The sequence below is a fragment of the Anser cygnoides genome, chromosome Z, assembly GCF_040182565.1.
Source record: "Anser cygnoides isolate HZ-2024a breed goose chromosome Z, Taihu_goose_T2T_genome, whole genome shotgun sequence".
NCBI classification, from domain to species: Eukaryota; Metazoa; Chordata; class Aves; order Anseriformes; family Anatidae; genus Anser; species Anser cygnoides.
The window spans coordinates 82,756,706-82,777,498 of NC_089912.1; the positions used below are offsets into that span (position 1 = coordinate 82,756,706).

The 20,793-nt window shown below is 40.6% G+C and overlaps 1 protein-coding gene across 2 annotated transcripts in view; it reads right to left on the bottom strand.

Annotated features, from left to right (window-relative positions):
- Positions 1-20,394, bottom strand: part of LOC106047387 (histone-arginine methyltransferase CARM1) — a 77,908-nt gene extending 57,514 nt beyond the window's left edge. The window contains exon 1 of one of the 2 annotated variants that reach the window (XM_048050976.2): positions 20,054-20,393. In XM_048050976.2, coding sequence (XP_047906933.1) covers positions 20,054-20,222 — 169 coding nt within the window. In that variant the 5' untranslated portion in view covers positions 20,223-20,393. Of the gene's footprint in view, positions 1-20,053 lie in introns of both variants that reach the window. The other variant, XM_048050977.2, reaches the window with a different exon arrangement.
- Between the last annotated feature and the right edge of the window lie 399 nt (positions 20,395-20,793).

Sequence of the window (20,793 nt, forward strand, 5' to 3'; positions counted from 1 at the left end):
TATCATTGAATGCAACCAGACAGATGAAGGATGAAGACTGCTGTTCCCACATGCACTTGGAAATGGTTTCAAAGATGACTTGTTCCACTGTGCTCCCTAGAACCAAAGCAAAGCTGAGCTTCCTGAAGGTCTTCAGATGATCCTTTCTGCCCTTGCTGAGGAAAGGTGTAACGTTCCTTTCCCCATTTTTCAAGGTCCTTCCTGGAGCTCCATGACAGAGTGCCTTCACAATGACACCAACCAGTTCCTTCAGCTCTATTGGATGCCTCTGACTCTGTCCTCTTTATGGTAGTTTCTTTCAGCTTAGTACCACTCCTAGACACAGAAGACAAGTAAGGCTTGTTAATGAAGACTGAGATAAAGAAGGGACTAAGTATCTCAGTCTCACCTATGCCTCATATCACAGAGTCACCACCCCATTCAGAAGCAGGATGAAACTTTTTAATTTTTTTTTTTAAATGGTAGTGCAGCAACAAAAGCTCTTGTTATCCTTGACATCACTTGCTAGTTTGAAGTCCAGCAGAACTTTGTCTTTCCAAGTATCATTCCTTCAGGACTGGACAAAGTTTCTACACTGCTTTTGTGTAGCCTGTCCCCGCTTTCCAGTACACACCATCTCTACACTGCACCTGTGTCATGAATTCCCTATATAGCCAAACTGATCTCCTGGTTCTTCTCTTCATCCTATCTGGATGGACTGTTTGAGTGCTGGGAGGATGCTGTCTTGAAAGACCTGTTAGCTTTTGAGCTCTTTCATCTTTCAGAGTCGCTTCCTATGGGATCATACCTACCAGTTCCCTGAGCAGCCTGTCTGCTCTCTTCTGACATCCATAATCTGTCCTCTGCTACTCTTGTATCTCCACTCCAGATCTTCAAATTGTTATTCCATGATTGGTACAGCCAAGGCTGCCATTGATAATGTTGATCCGCTTTCAAAACTTGAAAATATGGACTTGTTGCAGTACTCCTGTAAGACTTCTACTGATATCACCAGGCTTTTGACTAGTCCTTAAATATGTAGGTATGCATATTAAGTGAACTTAGATCTTGCCTTTCACTAACGAAATGTGTTAATTTACCTCAGTATTTTTTTTAGGTGCTTGACCTTTTGCATGAAGAATGAAGATAAGTGCCTGCATCATTTCATGTGTGTGGTACAAACACAGAGACATTCAGAGCTATTCAGAAAACTACACAGAAAACAGCGTTGGAATGAGTCATGCTTCATAACATTCCACAGATATAATAAAATCTTCAACCACAAATGTTTGTGTATTCTTCCTAGAGTACATTTCATGCAACATGGAAGATGCTTCTATACAGAACATCATGAAAATTTCTAAAGTTTACTGCATTGGAAAGATGAAGAAGAATTGCCTTTAAACTGAACAAAAATGCATGTTATCCATATGGTGATTATTTCAGACTAAACAAATCCTTACATAGTTGGTACAGTATTGCTCAGTAGCCATGATAACAGCTAGCTATTCCAAAACAAACTGTACAATCATCATTTAAACACCCTTCCAAGCAGGGAAAATGTTTTATCTCACAACGTGTATTAACTCTTTCTCAAGGGAGTCAAACTGTAGAATAGTCATTCAAGGATTATATTTAATTCAGGGCAAAGATGATACTAGTCAGCCAAACTAGGGAAAGTAGCTCTTCCAAAGAGGTGGAAAAGGTAGTCAAAAGTCTGCCAAGAGCCTTCAGGCTGCTTCTTCCTTATCGAGAGACTGATAATGCCTGGAAATGAGGCTGATCTGAACTTAAACAGAATCCCAAACATGGATGTCTATATGAAATAAATATGCAGTCTGAGTTTGGCTCCTATAGTGGTAAAGAAACCTAGGAACACAGAATTTGCTAGAGTGTTATTGGGAAGTTTGAGAAATCAGTAATCTTAGAGAATAAAAAACAACAAGCATTCGGGAGTTGATCTAAACACGCAGTTAAAAATTAAAGCATTTTAGGATGTCTATTTCAGTGTATGTTCTTCCAGAAATGTGCATCTACGGTGTGTATATATACATACATATATATAATAATATATATGTATATATATAACTTATACTGCCATTATGAGTCACAATTCTATATTTATTCTAGACTATCTTGCCAACATACAGTTATAGTGATGACTCTGCAATCATACCAAAAGGCATCACTGGAGTAGAGGAGTACCACAAGTTTTGCTGGTCACTTGACACCCCTAAAGCCACAAACATTATATACAAGTCAGAATCTCTACAGATATCTCATGCATTCATTTCACATTTAATTCATATTTACAGCCAAAAAGAAAAAAAAATAACAAATTAATCTATTTTCTAGATTATGATTTTTTTCCTTGTTTATCAATTGTAAACTACAATGTTCATCATTCATACCCAGACAGTGATACATTGGCCCCAGACACCAAGCAGTAATACTGTTCTTCAACACAGCTCCTTGAAATAAGACCCCATGTCACGAATACCACTTCCCTTCACAATTTTTGCAGCTTGGACTGCCCACCATTTGAGGGCTGTTTCTGACCATTTCCTCCCAAAGACAATCAAGGTTTCCAAGTCTAAATATCTAGCAGGCATATTTTCTTGTAGGTATGTCACGGTCTACTGCAATACAACACCCCTCGTGGATTACTACAAAAAGCTTTACAAAAATCAGTAATAGGAGCTTAGAAGAAAGCACATGACTATCATTTCACCTGATAGATACTAACAGTAACAAGAAAATTTGTACCAAGCTTTTTGTCTAAGCAAAAGAGACTTAGTGGACATGGCCTGGAGTGACTCCATCAAAATTTCAACATACAATGAATCTAAATGACTGAAGTTTACAAGAAATCCATTCACAAACAGGAATACAAGAGAGTGAAAGGTCAGATCCCAAGAGGAGAAAAAAAAGAGAGAAACACAAAAAAAGAAAAGTACATAAATTGTCTTCTTTCACTTAAACTCTTAAATTTGCTGACAAACAGATACTCTCTTTAAACAATAAAGAAAGAACTATTAAAAAATATGAAACTCTAATAGTATGATGTGGCACCTCTCAAAGAATACAGGAGCATTTACATGCAAATGGATTCACACCTGGATGTCTTAGGTAGCTGCCACTACATCCCCATTTCTGGAAATACATGGTTTATGCAGCTGTGCTGACTGGCAGTCCCACCTCTCCTAACTAACCACAAAGAAATCTCAAAATCAAACCCAAGGGGCACATCATCATCACAAGAGAAAGGTATTTACACTACATCTACTTTATCTTACTTATAAACACGCACTTTATTGATTCTGAATTTGTATGTTCAACATCCTAAACTTTCCCAAATAATGGGAAGAGTGAAATCAATTGCTTGTTAACTTGTAGTGTTCATTGGAGTCCCTGCAGACTTTCCCCACACATTTACCTGCCTGTAGGGAAAAGAGTGTAAACACACAGAAGTTAAGATCTCTCCTCCTGTCAGCCCATAAACTATGTAGTACAACAATACAAAATTAAAAAACATATAAAAAACATATTTGCCACGTACATATCTGCACAGAATTTCCTTTAGCTTGACAGATAGGTAGCACAGTGCTGTTATTTCAGAACAGCAACAAAATACAGAAAAGCACCACATTGTACTCTTTGTGTATGCGCACACACACACACACACGTGTGTGCATGCTGGTTCAATGCCATTTCATCTTGTTGGTTTTGCATCACACTGATTACCACAGCTCACTGTTGAACTACACTAGTCAGCAACCAAAGAAGGCTTCACTAGGATTAGTAGGTAGCTACTGCACAAACCTGGACAAGGATATTGGTCAAAAGCTGTGCAGAGGAAAAAGATCTGGGAGTACTGATTGATGCTCACCTGAACATGAGCCAGCAGCGTGCCCAGGTGGCTAAGAAGGCTGACGGCATCCTGGCTTGGATCAGGAATAGTGTAGCCAGCAGGACCAGGGAGGTGATCGTCCCCCTGTACTCAGCTCTGGTGAGGCCACACCTCGAGTACTGTGTTCAGCTTTGGGCCCCTCACTACAAGAAGGACATCGAGGCCCTGGAATGTGTCCAGAGAAGGGCCATGAAGCTGGTGAAGGGCCTGGAACACAAGCCCTATGGGGAGCGGCTGAGGGAACTGGGGTTGTTTAGTCTGTGGAAGAGGAGGCTCAGGGGAGACCTTATTGCTCTCTACAACTACCTGAAAAGAAGGTGTGGGGAGCTGGCTGTCAGCCTCTTCTTGCAGAGAAGATGGGATTAGAGGGAATGGCCTCAAGTTGTGCTAGGGGAGGTTTAGGTTGGAAATCAGGAGACATTTCTTCTCAGAAAGGGTAGTCAGGCATTGGGACAGGTTGCTCAGGGAAGTGGTGGAGTCACCGTCCCTTAGGGATGTTTAAGGAAAGGCTGGACATGGTGCTTAGGGACATGGCTTAGTGGGTGACAATGGTAGTAGGGTGATGGTTGGACTAGATGATCTTGGAGGTCTTTTCCAACCTTAATGATTCTATGATTGCTGATTGCATTGCTTTTCCACTCACTGGTAACAGAGATTCTCCTTGATACACTCAATTTCCTCAGCTGCCTTTTAAAGATAATTTCACATCCATTCTGGTTGGAGCATGGCTCTCAAGGACTATGCACCAATTATAAAAATTAGGACTACTTCCCTCCTGAGCCCTGTGTTAGCTCTCTCATTAGGAAGCACTTCAGGATACTCTTGGGGTACACTTTACTATATACCCAGCTAGCATTTGTAACAGGGACTACAATTTTGTAGTAAACAAGAGGAAAAAATATGGAGAAAGACCCTCACTTCCCAGCTTCTGGAACATTTACAGAGCAGTAAATCACACACTAACTTAAGGTTTGTGGAGAAATTTAGCTTTTCAGAATAGCACATCTTTTTCTCTTAAAGGACTCAAACAAAGTTTATGCACTTGGATAGTTAAATAATCAGGACTCTCTCAACTCCTATAACAGTACTCTAAGGAATCAGAAATGAACAAGAAGGAATGCGCAAAGCCCATTGCTTCCAACCTCCTAAACAGAGAGGATTTCTCACTGTTTTTCCCTCTCACTTTATGCTACTATTATACCCACTCAGACAATCACTCTGTGGCTTAGCACCAGGTGGGAGGCTGCCTTCTGCTGGGCTGAGCACACCAAGGGTGCCGTGGAAGCTGGAGCAGGAGGCTGTGTGAACACTGCCACAGAGATCAGACAGCTGCCCAGGTGTCTGAATGAGCTCTCATTCAGACTCCTTCTGCTTTGTCTACAGAAAGGGAAAACAGTCTTGCAGGGCTTATGGTGTGAAAAGGAACTTTTTATTAGGTCAGATTTTGATTACAAGAGTTTCGTTCGTTCCAGTGGCGTCCTCCCTTTTCCAGGCATCTCTCATCTTATCAGCCTAGAGTTTATAGTGGAAAACAAACATCAGACACACAGATTTCCATGCAAACTGAACAATAATCTGATAAATCAGAGCCAGATAGCATTGCTATATTATCTTTTCTCACAACAGTGTGTCAAGATCCTTCTCTACATAGGAAGATTCTGTGTGTGATTTATTGGTATTACTAAATGATTTCTATACACAAAAATTCAGCTGATTAATTTACTTTAAATATTTTCCTGATACAGCATATTAATAAGAACAACAACAACGAACTAGCAGGAGCATGATTAGATGTACCAAAGTCTTCCTCCTTTGCTCCTCTTTAAGAGACCCTGGTAAAATTTTCCTCTGACAGTCTGAGAAGAAATATGATAAAGACTGGGAATGGGGCAGAGAAGTGAGGATAAAACTAGAAAAACAAACAAAAAATAAGAACAAACAAACATACAAGAACACAAAGGAACAAGCTCTGCTAATTTCATAATTTCACTTTCATAGTGCTCATGAGTAACTGAAATGAAAATCCCTTATACCCCTGCTGGAAGCATATTTAAGCAATAGCTATTTACTTGAAAAATAAATTTATCTTGTAGGTAGCTGTATCTATCCATAGATTCCTTACAAATTGAGTGATGAATATTTTATGTCAGACTGTCCTTCATCTGATAAAAGATGTTAAGTGAACTATTTGTTACCTCAAAGTGGTTTTAAATACTTTCCAGGTACATGCTCCTTGAAACAAACTGCTATTTAGCTAAAGCAAGTAATAACCAGAAAAAGCATTCACCTCACAGAATGATGTTTTATAGGCATCAGAGATCTTCCAGGGAATTATAAGACAGCATTTGTTAGTATTCCCCTGCCAGTTCTATTTGCCCTGCCTTCCATGACAAAACATTTTTCCTTTAAGATTTTCCTGAACATTATGGTTAAGAGGAAGAAGGTATTTATATTAATTTAATAATTATCAGTAATCAGCTTTAGAATAAAGATATTCCAATGCAATTATCTACACCTACTTGTTTTTTGCATCTGTATTTTTGTTGTTCTTGTTCCCTATACCCTATCCCACTTTGAAAACAGGTGGGTACCTTCCATTTGCAGAAGACTATTCCCCCAGATAATTTTCCAGTTAATTCACAGACAGCCTTCAACATTACCTTGTGTGTGTTTGTTTGTTTGTTTTGTTTTGCCATTGGTGCAAATACAAAATGAAGAAATACAACCTCACCAATAGTGGACTTCAGATGAGCCTGTTTACTAATCACCTGTATCACACTGCTTCTTTGGCTGACTCATGACATCCATTAAAACACAAAACCCAACAAAATGTTTACACTACACATCTAAGTGCAATGTAAAGACTCCTCAGGAACGGTATACCTAAGCCGGTACACTCACACAGCAAAAGGCATCTTCCAAAGACACTGACTCACTCAAGCCTGGAAGTTATCTACAGGCAACACGCTCCTGAGTTAATAGGTAACCTGACCTTTGAAGGCATAGCCAGTTTTTACATGCACCTGTAAAGGGTCTAGTCAGTCAACCTCAATACTGAGTTCTGCCTTTACCCGCACAGTCACAGGCAGCTTAAGTAATAAAACACGTAATTGCAAGCAGATGAAGAGTCGCTGATTGCAAGTGGTGTGAAAAGAATACTGTGGCACAGAACAATCTGTGCTGATTTTAAAAGAGTATTCCTATTTATTCTGTGAGCCTCAACAATATTAAGTATCATGTTGCAATAACAACGAAGACTAGAACAAGTTACCTCTTCTAATTACTAGCATCACTGATACATTCAATTTTCAAAAAGCATAATTCATTTTACAAAAAAAAAAAAAGAAGAGGACAGCAAGTTAATCCAGTTGATATTTAGAACCAAGGGCTCTGATTTTTGTTCCAATACTCAACCCACCTTACCCAACAACTTCCTTTTGCCTGTAATCTCAGTGGTGATGACTGCTCTAAATATTAACTGCACGATTTAATGCCTAATAGCCTAATACATGACAATAAAACAGCATCGAAAGATGCAAAGAATCTTTGTGACATAGATTCACAATGCTGACAGTTTAGGACTACTCAGTAGCCTGACTGGCTTGGATGTAGTTTGTAAGACACTCAGAGCTCAAGCAAGTATTCTAAAAATAACCTCCCCAGGAATGTGATTTGAGGGACAGAATATAAGAATTGCTTTAATTGAACTATATTGACCTTCGAAGAAATTACTTTTTATAAACACTTTTTAAATAACACTGAACTTTCTCAGTCTTTCCAGTCTGAGAAATGAATGATGAATTATACACCAGTATCTCTAACAGAGTATTAAGAGTTACTGTTCTGCTACAAACAGGCAGTTTCATTAACTTCAAATTAGAAAGTATTAATCATGGTCTACCATGCTAAATCACTGTAGATTAGTGACATGGCAGCAATATAGCACTGAGCTGTCAAGCGAGACATACAAATACAGTGGTAATGTATATGCTACTTCCTTGTACTTTTGAAGGACATAGAATAAGAAAGTCAAAAATAGCATTTCATAATACCTCATACTGCTAGTGTCACACTGCTGGTGTTTACTTGGCTTGAAATTTAATGAGTCAATGAATCTCCTTTTTTTATACAAAAACTTCTTGTAGAGGAAGGGCCTGGTGTAAAGTTACCAGATTTGCAGAAAGAGAAGGCCAGGCTTCTTTCCTCACATTGCAACACCTTTTCTAATTTCAATAAAATATATTCACTTCTGCTTAAATTTTTCCTTATTTTATGTCCATACATTTTGAGAGTATCGTTACAATTCAGCTACACTTTTATATAAATAAGATTTAAAAAGAATACCATAAAACTATCAAAGAAAAACTACAATGATACATGCCTTTTGACTATCTGTATTTAAATTATAACAAGACTATAGATTGAAAAGCACAGTGTTCTCTGGACTGTACAGCACAATTATCTCAGCAGCAGCACTTTTAAAAGAATTAATGGGTGCAGTGCAGCCAAAAATGCCAGCAGCAATTAATTTATCACCTTGATAATCAAGTTTCTTCCATTTTGTACTGAGGAGTAAATTAACAGATTAAAATGCCTAAATATTTATTAGCCAATGCAAATTATTATCAAATATAAATAATAGAAGGGGAAAAAAAAAGGTTGTTTCCTGGAAAATTCCTCTTTTAATAGTGATAAAGAAATGAAGGAGAGCATTAAATTAAGAATCTCTTATCCATGGATATCTAATGAAACTAATCTTCTGTTTATGACTAACAATTTAAAATTAGGGAAATTAAGAAACTAGTCACTGCCCAATACACGATTTGTTAAACAAGAAAACAAGACAGTATTTTAACTTTTTATGAACTGGTGAGAGGTATCAAGGAAGAAAGAAACAAGACCCAGACATCCTCAGGACAGCAGTAATTTTTATTGCCTTACCTCAGTGTCCTGTAGCCTGCTATGTAGTCTGTAATTTTCAGTCATTTTCGGCTGCTGCTTCCAAAACAGCAGAAATACCTTTTTTTATTAGCTTAGTACATCTTAATTATATGTGATATATTTGAAGTAGTTTTCCCATTTTATAAATATTTTATTTGCTTCATGAATGTTTTTAATGCATGATTTGACAAAAATTCATGCAGACACCATAGTATTTCTTTCTACTCAGAAAGGCTTAGTCACTGCGTATGGTGGAGTTCCCAAGTTTTAAACACAGAGCATGGTAACTAATAATAAATATTCAAGAATTCCTATATCTGGACAAATAATTGGAACTTCTTTCTATTAAATATTTCCCACACTTGTTTGGACCTATTACCATTGCCTGCACCTGCACTGCCTTGTACACATTTACATCATGCTAATTAGGAAATCAAACAAGCAGACACGCATTTAGGAAAACTAAGCTGCTAATACAGCATTTCTGCTACAGTTTTAGAAAACACTTTAAATTAGGTCCACATTCAGCAAAGCCCACTGCATATTTGAAACATTCTGTGCATATGACTGTGTGAAATGTATGGAATGCCTCTCTCTAGTGCACACTCTTTAGCTGCCAGAAAAATGTGGTATACAAGCAGCTGGCACCAAAATGATCAGGCCATCCTGACCTCAGTGCAGATGGCTTGCTTTCCAGATGTCTATTACTAAACAGTTGCAATTTGTTTTCTGGCTACAAAGAACCTGATCCTATGGACACATGCAGAGGTAATGACACCCATGCTACTTTCAAGAATACTGCCAACTGAATTTAATGAAAATAAATCACAGAGACTAAATAACTAGTATAGATTTTTGCAGAATAAGAATTTCTGTCAGCCTCACTGAAAACTATATTGCTGAACAGAAAAGGATGTAAAATGTTCATGTTGTGTTTTCAGATGCAGAGACCTTAACTAATTTATAGATAGCATGTAAGATTATTGAAAGGATAATATAATTTACCTTGGACTTACTTACGATCTAAATGTATATGTACACAGCGTCAGTTTTACCCAGAGACTAAATAAATGAAAATTCACCCACAGAAAATTCAAGACAGGGATAGGAAAATACCATCAAAATACACCAGTAATAGAACTTCTATTATGCTAATACAAACATGTAGAGGTGACCTGTGAGAGTACAGTTTTGACACTACAACTATATAGAAATCTTTTTGTGTTTTTAGAAAACTAGTTCGGTCATCTTTAGTTCACAGGACTAAAACAGTAGAGACTTTTCTTGTATGACAGAGAAGTACAGGTCCACTGCACTAAAATGCATTGCTGTGCAGAAGCTCTGCCAGCTATGAAAACATCTCCCTGACCAAAGTTTTCAGTTGACATTTCATTGCTTTTACAATAAATACACTGATCCCTTTACTTGGTTTTGGTTGGAGAAGAGACAGGCAGAAGCAGGCTCCCTTGAAACTAGTGAAAACTTTCCCACTAGTATTACCAGGTTTTGAATGAAACCCTTTTGGCATCTATCCATACATCTTCTCTGTGTACGCAATTCAACTGAGCAAAATAGTGCAAAGTTCTGCATCCAAGTGCAAGGTCTTGCACCTGGCTCAGGGCAATCCCAAGCACAAATACAGGCTGAGTGGAGAATGGATTGAGAGCAGCCCTTATGAGAAGCACCCGGGGGTGCTGGTGGATGAGAAGTTTGACATGAGCCAGCCAAGTGTACCTGCAGCCCAGAAAGCCAACCAGATCCTGGGCTGCATCAAAAGAAGCCTTGCCAGCAGGTGGAGGAAGGTGATTCCCTGCCTTTGCTCTGCTCTTATAAGACCCCATCTGGAGCACTGCATTCAGCTCTGGAGCCCCCAGCACAAGAAAGACACGGAACTATCGGAATGAGCCCAAATGAAGGCCACAAGGATGATGAAGGGGCTGGAGCACCTCTCCTGTGAAGACAGGCTGATGGAGCTGGGGTTGTTCAGCCTGGAGAAGAGAAGGCTCCGGGCAGACCTTATAGTGGCCTTCCAGTACCTAAAGGGAGTCTACAGGAAAGCTGGGGAGGGACTCTTTGTCAGGGAGTGTAATGAGAGGACAAGGAGGAAGGGCTTTAAACTAAAAGAGGGTGGGTATAGAAAATATATAGGGAAAATTTTTTTTACTCAGAGTGTGGTGAGGCACTGAAACACGTTGCCCATAGAAGCTGTGGATGTCCCATCCCTGGAAGTGTTCAAGGCCAGGCTGAATGGGGCTTTGAGCAACCTGGTCTGGTGGAAGGTGTAATCCCCACCACGGCCAGGGATTAGAATGGGGCGATCTTTAAGGTCCCTTCCAACCCAAGCCATTCAATGATTCTATGATTCTAAATAAACCTGTCCCCATAAATACCTGAATAATTTCCCTTCTTTCCTCAAAAACAAACTCAGAAAAGTATATGTATTTCAGAGGGCAGACATATATTAAACTCAATCTAGATTACTGTGACACTTACTGGCTGACTCCCAGATTTAAAAAAGAGTGTCTGGTAAGGCATGCTTCTTTGTTAGCTTTGCAATCTAAAGGAAAAACAAACAAACAAACAAAAAAAAAAACAACCAAGGAACTCCTCCTTTACTCCCTACTGACTTTTTAAAATCTCTGTGTTCTAGTTGGGCTCTGAACTGCTTAAGAAAGAACTGTTCTGTTTTGTTTTAAGTATCTAAGCAGCACTGCAAAACATTTAAAAGCAAACATACAAAATTTATTTATTTTCACATACACAAGTGTATTTTCACCAAAGTATGTTGCCTATCTAGGTAGTGAGGAAAAAAATGCATACAAAATATATTATTGTGGAAAATATGTATAATTTTCCATGGTACCTATTTCCATTCAAACTATCTCTTCTTGACATGAGCACTGGATGTTCAAAGTCCTAATTTAGATCAGATTAAGTTGCAGAAAAAGTAACAATCTGAAAGTATTTTATTCAGCAAGGCTTTTAAATTTTATCTGGTTCGTTTAGAACTATTTATTGTTGTGAAAAAAAGTTTCCAGCCTTGCCACCTTACTAGCACATAGACTGGACATTTTTTACTCATTCTCAAGATCCTTCCTCAAAGTTTAAGTTCATAAACAGCTGGAATCATCCTATGAACTCCTCAATACATATCTTGAAACCTTTGCAAGACGGCTAAAGAGAAGTCGGAAAAAGTGACAGATTTTTTTTTTCTAGAAAGCTATACTAACAGCAATAGCATAAAGACCATCAAATTGCACCTTAAAATTGCCAGCATGATAAAAAAGAACTGACTCAGAGGGCAAACACACAGACAGGGTAATAAGCCTGGGCAAATATAGTGGCTTCTCATCATTATAGATGATGCTATTTACAGTAAATTAAGCTCTAACACTTCCAGTACCAGCATCATCCACTGTAAAGATATTTCAATCCATCTACAAATGGTCTCATTGCCACAGTTTCTAAGCACCACACAACTTTAAATATTTAGCTTTACCACATGACTGATGGGTCAAGAAGTTGTATCACTGCATTTTTACAGACAGATTAGCTATATCGCTGAGGCAGACACTTCAGAGGAGAGCACAGAACTGAAATCAGGCTTCCCTATTCCCCAGGCATCCCTAGCCAGAGCACCACATTTAATACACAGCACATGCAATGTGATAGTATAATATAAAAGCCTAACAAAAATTAGTTAAGAAGGGAGAAGCAAAATAATAATAATAATAATCATCATCATCATAACCAAAAAAGTAAAAGAAAAAAAGAGCAAGCAAACAAAACACACACACACAAATAATAAATACATTAAAAAAAAAACAAAACATCAACAGCAACAACCACAAACAAGCTACCCAGAATCCACTGTAGTCTTTCAGGTTAGTTATTGAACTTCTTTATTCAGTCTTTACTATCTCTCTATATACTTACCTATTTACTTATACAAACACACATCTCCGTATATATATATATATGTACATCTATATTCACGCAAATACAAAAAAATGAGTGCTTTTTATTTTAATGGAGAGGCATGCTCCTACTGCAAAACTGATGCTTTATCTACGTCTCCTTCCAGATGCAACCGGACCATATTGACTAGCAAACTACTTACATATTTCAAAAAAAAAAAAGTAACTTCTGCAGGGAAGAAAAAAAATTGCACTGGAGAAATAACAAAAAGATCCTGTTAGAACTTAAATTTAAGGATTTATCTACTCAACTAACCACTAGAATACTTAGTACTATGATATGAAACAGTTAACAGAAAAAAAACCACAGGATTACTGTTTCTAATCATACCACATTCAACAACACTACAATTCCTTCACATACACTATTCTGCTTATGCAATTTCCCCTTAGGAGGGGCAGGGAAAATGAGAAGTAAACAAAAAAGGCCTGAAAATAACCATGACAATTTATAGAAACGTTAAGTGCTTTCTTTACCACCCCCCACCTACCCCTCCAAACCTTCTGTGCTTCTTCCCTGATGGATATGGAAAGAAGAGGGAAAGGGCAGCTAAAAGCCTCCATATCATCTCCATGTCAGAGTGTACATGACTTTTGTGTACAAAATGTTAACTAAGTGATCTGTTCAAACTTCCTCTAGCAACTGATTTTTCCACACTAGAAAAAATGAAGATTTTCATGGTGGAAAAAGAAATGTCAAACTACATCAGATCTGCTGTTCACAGTGGTTGCCCTCTCCCAGCACACTGGGGATGCTGATACTGGTAGTAACTGTAAAATGCATGTGAATGTACAGTATCAGACCATAAATGACCATTCACACTATCAATACATTTTCTAGGGTATCCAATCCTGATACTTTTGCATTTCAGCTCATATAATAATTATTTCATTTTCCTAGCCTCGTAATGTTTTAGGATTTAACACTGTTCTCAGTATGTGATAGGAGAATATTACACAATATATTCAGCTAGAAGGTACTGCATGTGTGGAACTAAGCAGGGGCCAAGTGAAAGAATGCAGAGTTTATCTCTTGTGGTTAATGGTTCATATCCAGTCCAGATCAATTGTGCCTGAAACTCACTACCATCTCTGTTTTGTTACCACTGAATTGGTGGAACTGGAGTAGCTTGCAGTGATGAGTTTTTCCAAGCTACAAAGTTTTAATTATCACCTGTGTTCTAGAGCACAAATAGAACACATTCACTTTGAGTCCATCAATGTTGCATACTTTCCCATTCATGTAATTTTATAAAAGCTAAATATATGGCTGATAATATTAGTACTTATTAAGACAAAAGGCAGCAGTGGCTCTCGACAGCTATCGCATCCTGTGAGACAGTACTCCCTACTGACTATCCATCTTGTCTGCAGTTCGTTTGCTGAAGTAGCTGGGAGATGATCTCATCATAGAATCATTAAGGTTGCAAAAGACCTCCAAGATCATCTAGTCCAACCATCACCCTACTACCATTGTCACCCACTAAGCCATGTCCCTAAGCGCCATGTCCAACCTTTCCTTAAACATCCCTAAGGGACGGTGACTCCACAACTTCTCTGAACAACTCGTTCCAATGCCTGACTACTCTTTCTGAGAAGAAATGTCTCCTGATTTCCAACCTAAACCTCCCCTAGCACAACTTGAGGCCATTCCCTCTAATCCCATCTTCTCTGCAAGAAGAGGCTGACCCCCAGCTCCCCACACCTTCTTTTCAGGTAGTTGTAGAGAGCAATAAGGTCTCCCCTGAGCCTCCTCTTCTCCAGACTAAACAACCCCAGTTCCTCCCCACAGGACTTGTGTTCCAGGCCCTTCACCAGCTTCATGGCCCTTCTCTGGACACATTCCAGGGCCTCGATGTCCTTCTTGTAGTGAGGGGCCCAAAGCTGAACACAGTACTCGAGGTGCGGCCTCACCAGAGCTGAGTACAGGGGGACGATCACCTCCCTGGTCCTGCTGGCTACACTATTCCTGACACTAGCCAGGATGCTGTTGGCTTCTTGGCCACCTGAGCACACTGCTGGCTCATGTTCAGGTGAGCATCAGTAAGCACCCCCAGATACTTTGCCTCTGCACAGCTTTCCAGCCACTTTCCCCCAAGCCTGTAGCACTGCATTGTGACCAAAGTGCAGGACCCAGCACTTAGCCATGTTGAATCTCATCCCATTGGTCCCTGCACATCGACCCATCCTGCCCAGGTCCCTCTGCAGGGCCTTCTGACCCTCCTGCAGATCAACAGTTGGTGTCGTCTGCAAACTTACTGGGGGTGCACTCAATTCACTCATCCAAATCATCAATAAAGATATTAAAGAGGATGGGCCCCAACACCAACCCCTGGAGAACACCACTGATGACTGGGATTTTTCATATGCTTCTTCAGGCATAGTATTACTTCCTGAAGAGTATGTGACAACTTCAAAAAAAAAAAAAACAAAACTTAAGAACTCAACCAAAACCGGTTGTTATTTTTCCTAGAGTTCCAAAGTTGGAATTCAGAGAGGCAACTCTTTAGATGATGTGATGGATCTTAAACATGAGTAACAATGTAAGAATGTAAAATGTAACTTTCTTTGGGGCTTTTACTTACTATATTAATTCTTCCAAAATTCATGGCCATTGATAGTTGCTCATAGTTTCTGATCAGCCATAGTTAAAAAAAAAATATTAAAAACTTAAGTACATGTGAAGACACTGTAACAAAATTTGAAAGGATAGCATTTACCCGGTAGTTTATGTAAGGTTCAAGTTCTTCTTTTCTGACATCACCTAACATATAAAGAACAAAACACAGATTTATTGCAGACTTCCTAATCTTTCAGTTGAAAACAAATGACAACATAAGCAAGTAGTCTTAAAATTTTATGTCTGTCATTTACAACTAAAAAGCTCTTTGCAGGTACTGAAATATGAAAGGTAAGGGAAAAAAAAAACACACACACACACAAAGCAGAATTTCAAAGAAGACTGCTTGCTTATTTTTCAAAAGAAAGTTCTGCCCTCCCAGTTTCATCTAGCTACTATCCAGGTCCGCTGAACAGAAAGGAAGTTTGCAAAGCAGCCTACTCAGGTATCACTGTGTTTATTCTGAACACAACTAGAGAGAAAACTACGTTATTTGCCAGACTGCTGTTGAATTGATTTCTTTTTGAACTATTCCTTGAATCACATACACGCACACAGAAGCTTCTCTCTTTCCCTCCCTCACTGTAAACTATGAGGCATAGCAATGAACCGTTTCCTAAAAAGATACCATATATTTGTTTTTCTTAGTAACCTGAGGAAAAACAAGTTATTGAACGAAAAGCTGGTACACTGTGCACTTCTACAGAACTTGGACTTTTATGCAGAAATACATGGAAGTTGCAACTGTTAGCTACCATTGCCTATACTGAGCTTCAATAGCTCTAAACATTGTTTCATCAGAAAAACACCATGACCGAGCACAGTATTATCAACTTCTGCTAGGTTAATAGGGAGGTAGACGTGTTTTGTTCTTTGGAAGCTTAAATCTCATCTGTGTTTATATCCTTGACATTTGCAAGAGGACAACAATATCTCAATGGTAGGAACAGAAGTCAGTGCATGGCTCCAAGGAGTTAACAGTGTGTTCTTAAAGAGGATTCAAGGCCCATTGTTTTAATTGCCTGTAGAACTGTCAGGTAACGTGGGGAAGAATACTTCAGAGAACCAGTAGCTAACCGGTATTTTTTCAGAACAACTAAGCAGGAATATGGCATAATTAAGGAAGGGCTGCTACAGCTAAGAAAAATTTCCAGACTGCCAAATTTGGGTTTGAAGCCTTCAATTAGAACTTAACTCAGTTTAAGATCACCACTTGCTTACATACCAAACATTATCACAGGAAAAGGAATCCAAGAGGTCTCCCAGTCTTGGAAAAGCCACCACACTGCTACATTTGCATTGTACTACACTCAGCCATCTGCTCTTAAGCTTCCCTTTATCCAAGTAGGTTGCAGTTCTGTTTTTTCTCTTGGTCTCTCAGGAGCACATCCTAGACACCAGTTTCTCCTTTCTTCCAAGATGTTCTATCTATTCATATCAGGACTTCTGCAATTCTGTTATGAGCATTCCATAAAACTGCTACAAGCCACATTTTTTATATCCCATCCTCCCAAACTAATGCACAAAGCCACAGACAACAGGACTTCTTCTGTTCAACACCCTCAGAAATATTTTAACACCAGGTCTGCATCCTCTCAGCAGCAGCTGACAACATTTCAAGAGTAGTTTGGCAGTCAACATTTTCAGACCCAAATCAGATGTTATGAACCACCTCAGACAATCAGTAGTACCTAGTGATCATCTGTCTTACTGACACTATTCCTCCACAAGCGCCATCAGTTTCCAGCTCTCCTTGGAGAGGAGAGTTGTCCAAGAAAGAGCTGGACAACTCTCCAGAAAACCTGATGGACCCTTCTCTCAAATGTTTGTAGCTCCAGATCAGCACTGGGCCCACTGTACAGTATTCAGAAGCGTTCTTGCATCCTGCCTTTGGTACCTGTACTTTATAAAATCCAGTGCTTCTTCTCACTCTGCATATATTAACAACACATTGTGGAGTTTCTTTCTCTCTCCCATCCCACAGCTGAAACAAAGTCTTTGCCTGATAAAGCACAATCCTTCATTCTTCCCTGTTTCAACATCTTATCTGTGAGTTTCTGCATCACTCAGGGTCACAACCAGTGGTTCCACTTACGGAGAAATTCTACAGCTTCCAACTCCTTCCAGGGGATATAGAGTAGTTGTATTGATTTCTGAGTATAGAGGTAACTCTCTACTCAGTTACCATCATCACATTATAAACAGTAATAGAACAGGTTCAGACAAACACAGCAGTGATAGGAGAAGTATAAAGCCTAAGATAAACTACATGCTATTACACGGATAAGAATGTGATTCCGATTGAGTGAAATCATAGATCTGCAGTTAAAGAATGTCTCTACAGAATAATTTTTCAATGAACTGTAAGTTACAGACAGTTTACAACTTTTTATTTTAAAGTGCATGCTTCATTCTCCACAATTCCTTACAGACAAATGACAAATATTCCCTTACCAATGAAGTAGATGGTAACCTAAACTAGAACTGTTGTGTTTTTTTTTTCTTTTAATAATCAGAAAGGAAACAATAATCCCCCTTCCAGATGTGTTTAAAGAATCACAAAAGCCACAAGCAAGTTATTTTTTCCCAAACACACCTAATATATAGCTTTGGGAGACTTATCCAGGTAGAAAGCCTGAAAAAAAAAGAAATTCTCATCACTTCAATGTGAAGTATGAAGGGAAAAAAAAAAAAGCCAACCCTTCAAATTGCACCATCTTTTTTTAATTGCTTAAATAGCCCATATCTTAGCACCACTAAGTAAAGGCACCACAGTAAGATCAATTGTATTCAAGCTTTGTAAGAAAACATTTTTCCTTTTCACAGCAAAATTGTCCATCCTAGCTAACCCAACATAATTCAATAGCAAGATCATTCTGATGAGTGGATATTAAAGCTAGACAAACACACTACATTGGCAGAACTAGAGTATTTCAAACTAGGTGTTTGAAGATTGTTTCTCCCATCTAATGCGCAAAGTCACAATAATCACTGTTACTGAACTCCCAGATACCACTACAAAGATTTGTGTTATGCATATGGTCTGATAGGGCATAGCTTCAACATCTTCATATGAAAGGAAGAAGATGAAAGAAAATAGCTTGCACTTTAGAACAGGTTTGCAATTCCCTCCCTTTTAGCAAGAATAGCAAAACTATATACTGATGTCCAAAGATGCACCCTCACGCAAAATTTACCAGACAAGTCTTCAGTGAATGCCTGGCAACACTGAAGTGTTAAATAAATATATAAATATTTTTAAAATCCCTCCTGTATCTTCAGAATTTTCAGTTATGTTCCATGTGAGCCCTTCCAAGAAAAAATCTGGTAACAATGTTACCAGGCTTCCCGCAGGTCTTTCATACACTTGCATGCAAGAATGAGCATATGTGAAGTGAAAGACCAATACAACAACATTAACTACATCAAACTAATACAATGTAAGATAGAAGCAGATCTTGTGGTTAGTTTTTGTCATTCACACTTTCTTAAACGGCATGTTAAATATCTGATAACACAAACACTGAGTATACGACATATCTAGTATATGTTGAGTCTGAACTGTTCATATACTGGTTTACTCATATGGAATCATAGAATCCTTAATATTGGGAAAGGCCTCTAAGATTATCTAGTCCGACCTTTAACATGGCTGACCCAAACCTAAACAAGACTGTAACCCATATATTTCAGCAATCTTGTCAGAAGTTACTCCGCTCACTCTTAACAAATCAGTCCCAACAAGCGCTGGGTGTCTAGACCTGTGTAGGACTGAGCTCATATTCACCCACCTCGTTGACAGCATATTTACTTCCTATAGATACAGCAGTTTCTGCTTTTCCCCAGTCATCCCACCGTGCAGAATCAGGGAGAGTTTGTTTTAGGTTTCAATGTCAGCCCATTTATCAGCCTGTAAAGACCAAAATCTGAACGAATAATTGTTTTGGATGCAGCCATGACCCGTATTTCCTGTGTTTTCTGTTTCCCGTTTTTCCTAAGTTTGCCCCGTGCGCATCTTAAACAGCCTGCCCACAGGTAACGGAGCCCGCTCAGCCACCGTTTCAGGGCGAACCGCTGCCTCCCGCACCCCTTCGGACCCCATCCGCTGCGCATCCCAGGGCTCTGCCGTACTCTACCGCCCTCACAGCGCGTTTGCCAAACGGGCAGGAAGAGCAGCGTAAAAGTAAAACCTTTTTTTTTTTTTTTTTTTTCTGTTGACACATCTACAGTGTGGCTTCTTTCCCTCCCACCCTACCCAGCTCCTCTATTTTGCCTCGTCTCCCTCGGCAGATCCTGTCCTCCAGACAAGCGGGACAGACCCCCTCGAGCCGAACTCCACCCCCGGGTAAAGTCAGGAACTCGACAGCACGAAGCTAGCTCGGCCCTGCCATCCCAGCCAGTGCCGCCTCGTCACCGCTCGGCACGGGGCGAGCCTGGGCGCCGCAGCCCGCCCGTTAGCGGCCCGGGACGCCCCGCCGCCGGCACCCGACCCGCGAGGCGCTGAGGGGAGGCGGCGGCAGCGCCCTGAGGGGAAGGGCGAGGCCGCTCCGTGCGGCGAAGGCGCGAGCCCCCTTTGCCGCCGAGGCGGCGGGGGGCATGCGGCAGCGGCGCGGCTGGGTACTTAACCGTCTGTCACGGTGAGCTGGGCGTCCTCCTCTCCCGGCTGCACCTCCAGCTGCAGGGCTTTCTGGCTGGGGCTGGCGAGGCGCAGCCCCGCCAGCAGCTCGTCGCTGAGGAGGAGCAGCTTCACGCCGCACCGCAGCGGCCGCTGCTCCTGAGAAGACGACGCAGCCATCGTCCTCGCCGCACCACCTCGGCTACGAGCCGCTGCCCGACGAGCCGGACTCCGGCGAAGCTGCTCCCGCCGCCGCCTTCTACCAGCCCCAGGAGAAGACTGCAGAGGAGGCTTCACCGAGCGGCGGAGACACCCCCGGCGCTGCCCGGCACCTGCCCCGCAGCCTCGCCCCGCCCCGCCCCGCCCCGCCCCTCAGGGCGCTCCCCAGGCCCGTGGCTGAGGGCGCAGGCGGCAGCGGGCTCCCGAGGTCCGGCAGCGACACCTCCCGGCCGCAGCTCCGCCACCGCACCGCGGGGAGCCGGGGGCCTGTGAGGGGCCGGCGGGCGGCCTGGGCCCGGCACGGGGGAGAGGCGGCACGGCTCGTGTCGGGCTCCACGTTCGCACCCGGCCCCTTGGGACAGAGCCTGTGGCGAGGATTTTACGGGGAAGAGGCACTGAAACACGGACAGTTCGGCTTCTCCTCCCCCCACCTCGATGTTTACAGCTCTATTTTCGAAGAGCTTAACCGTGTACCTAACATTAACCAGTAGGTGTCGCTATTTTGCTATAAAACGTTTTCTGATTTTTTTTT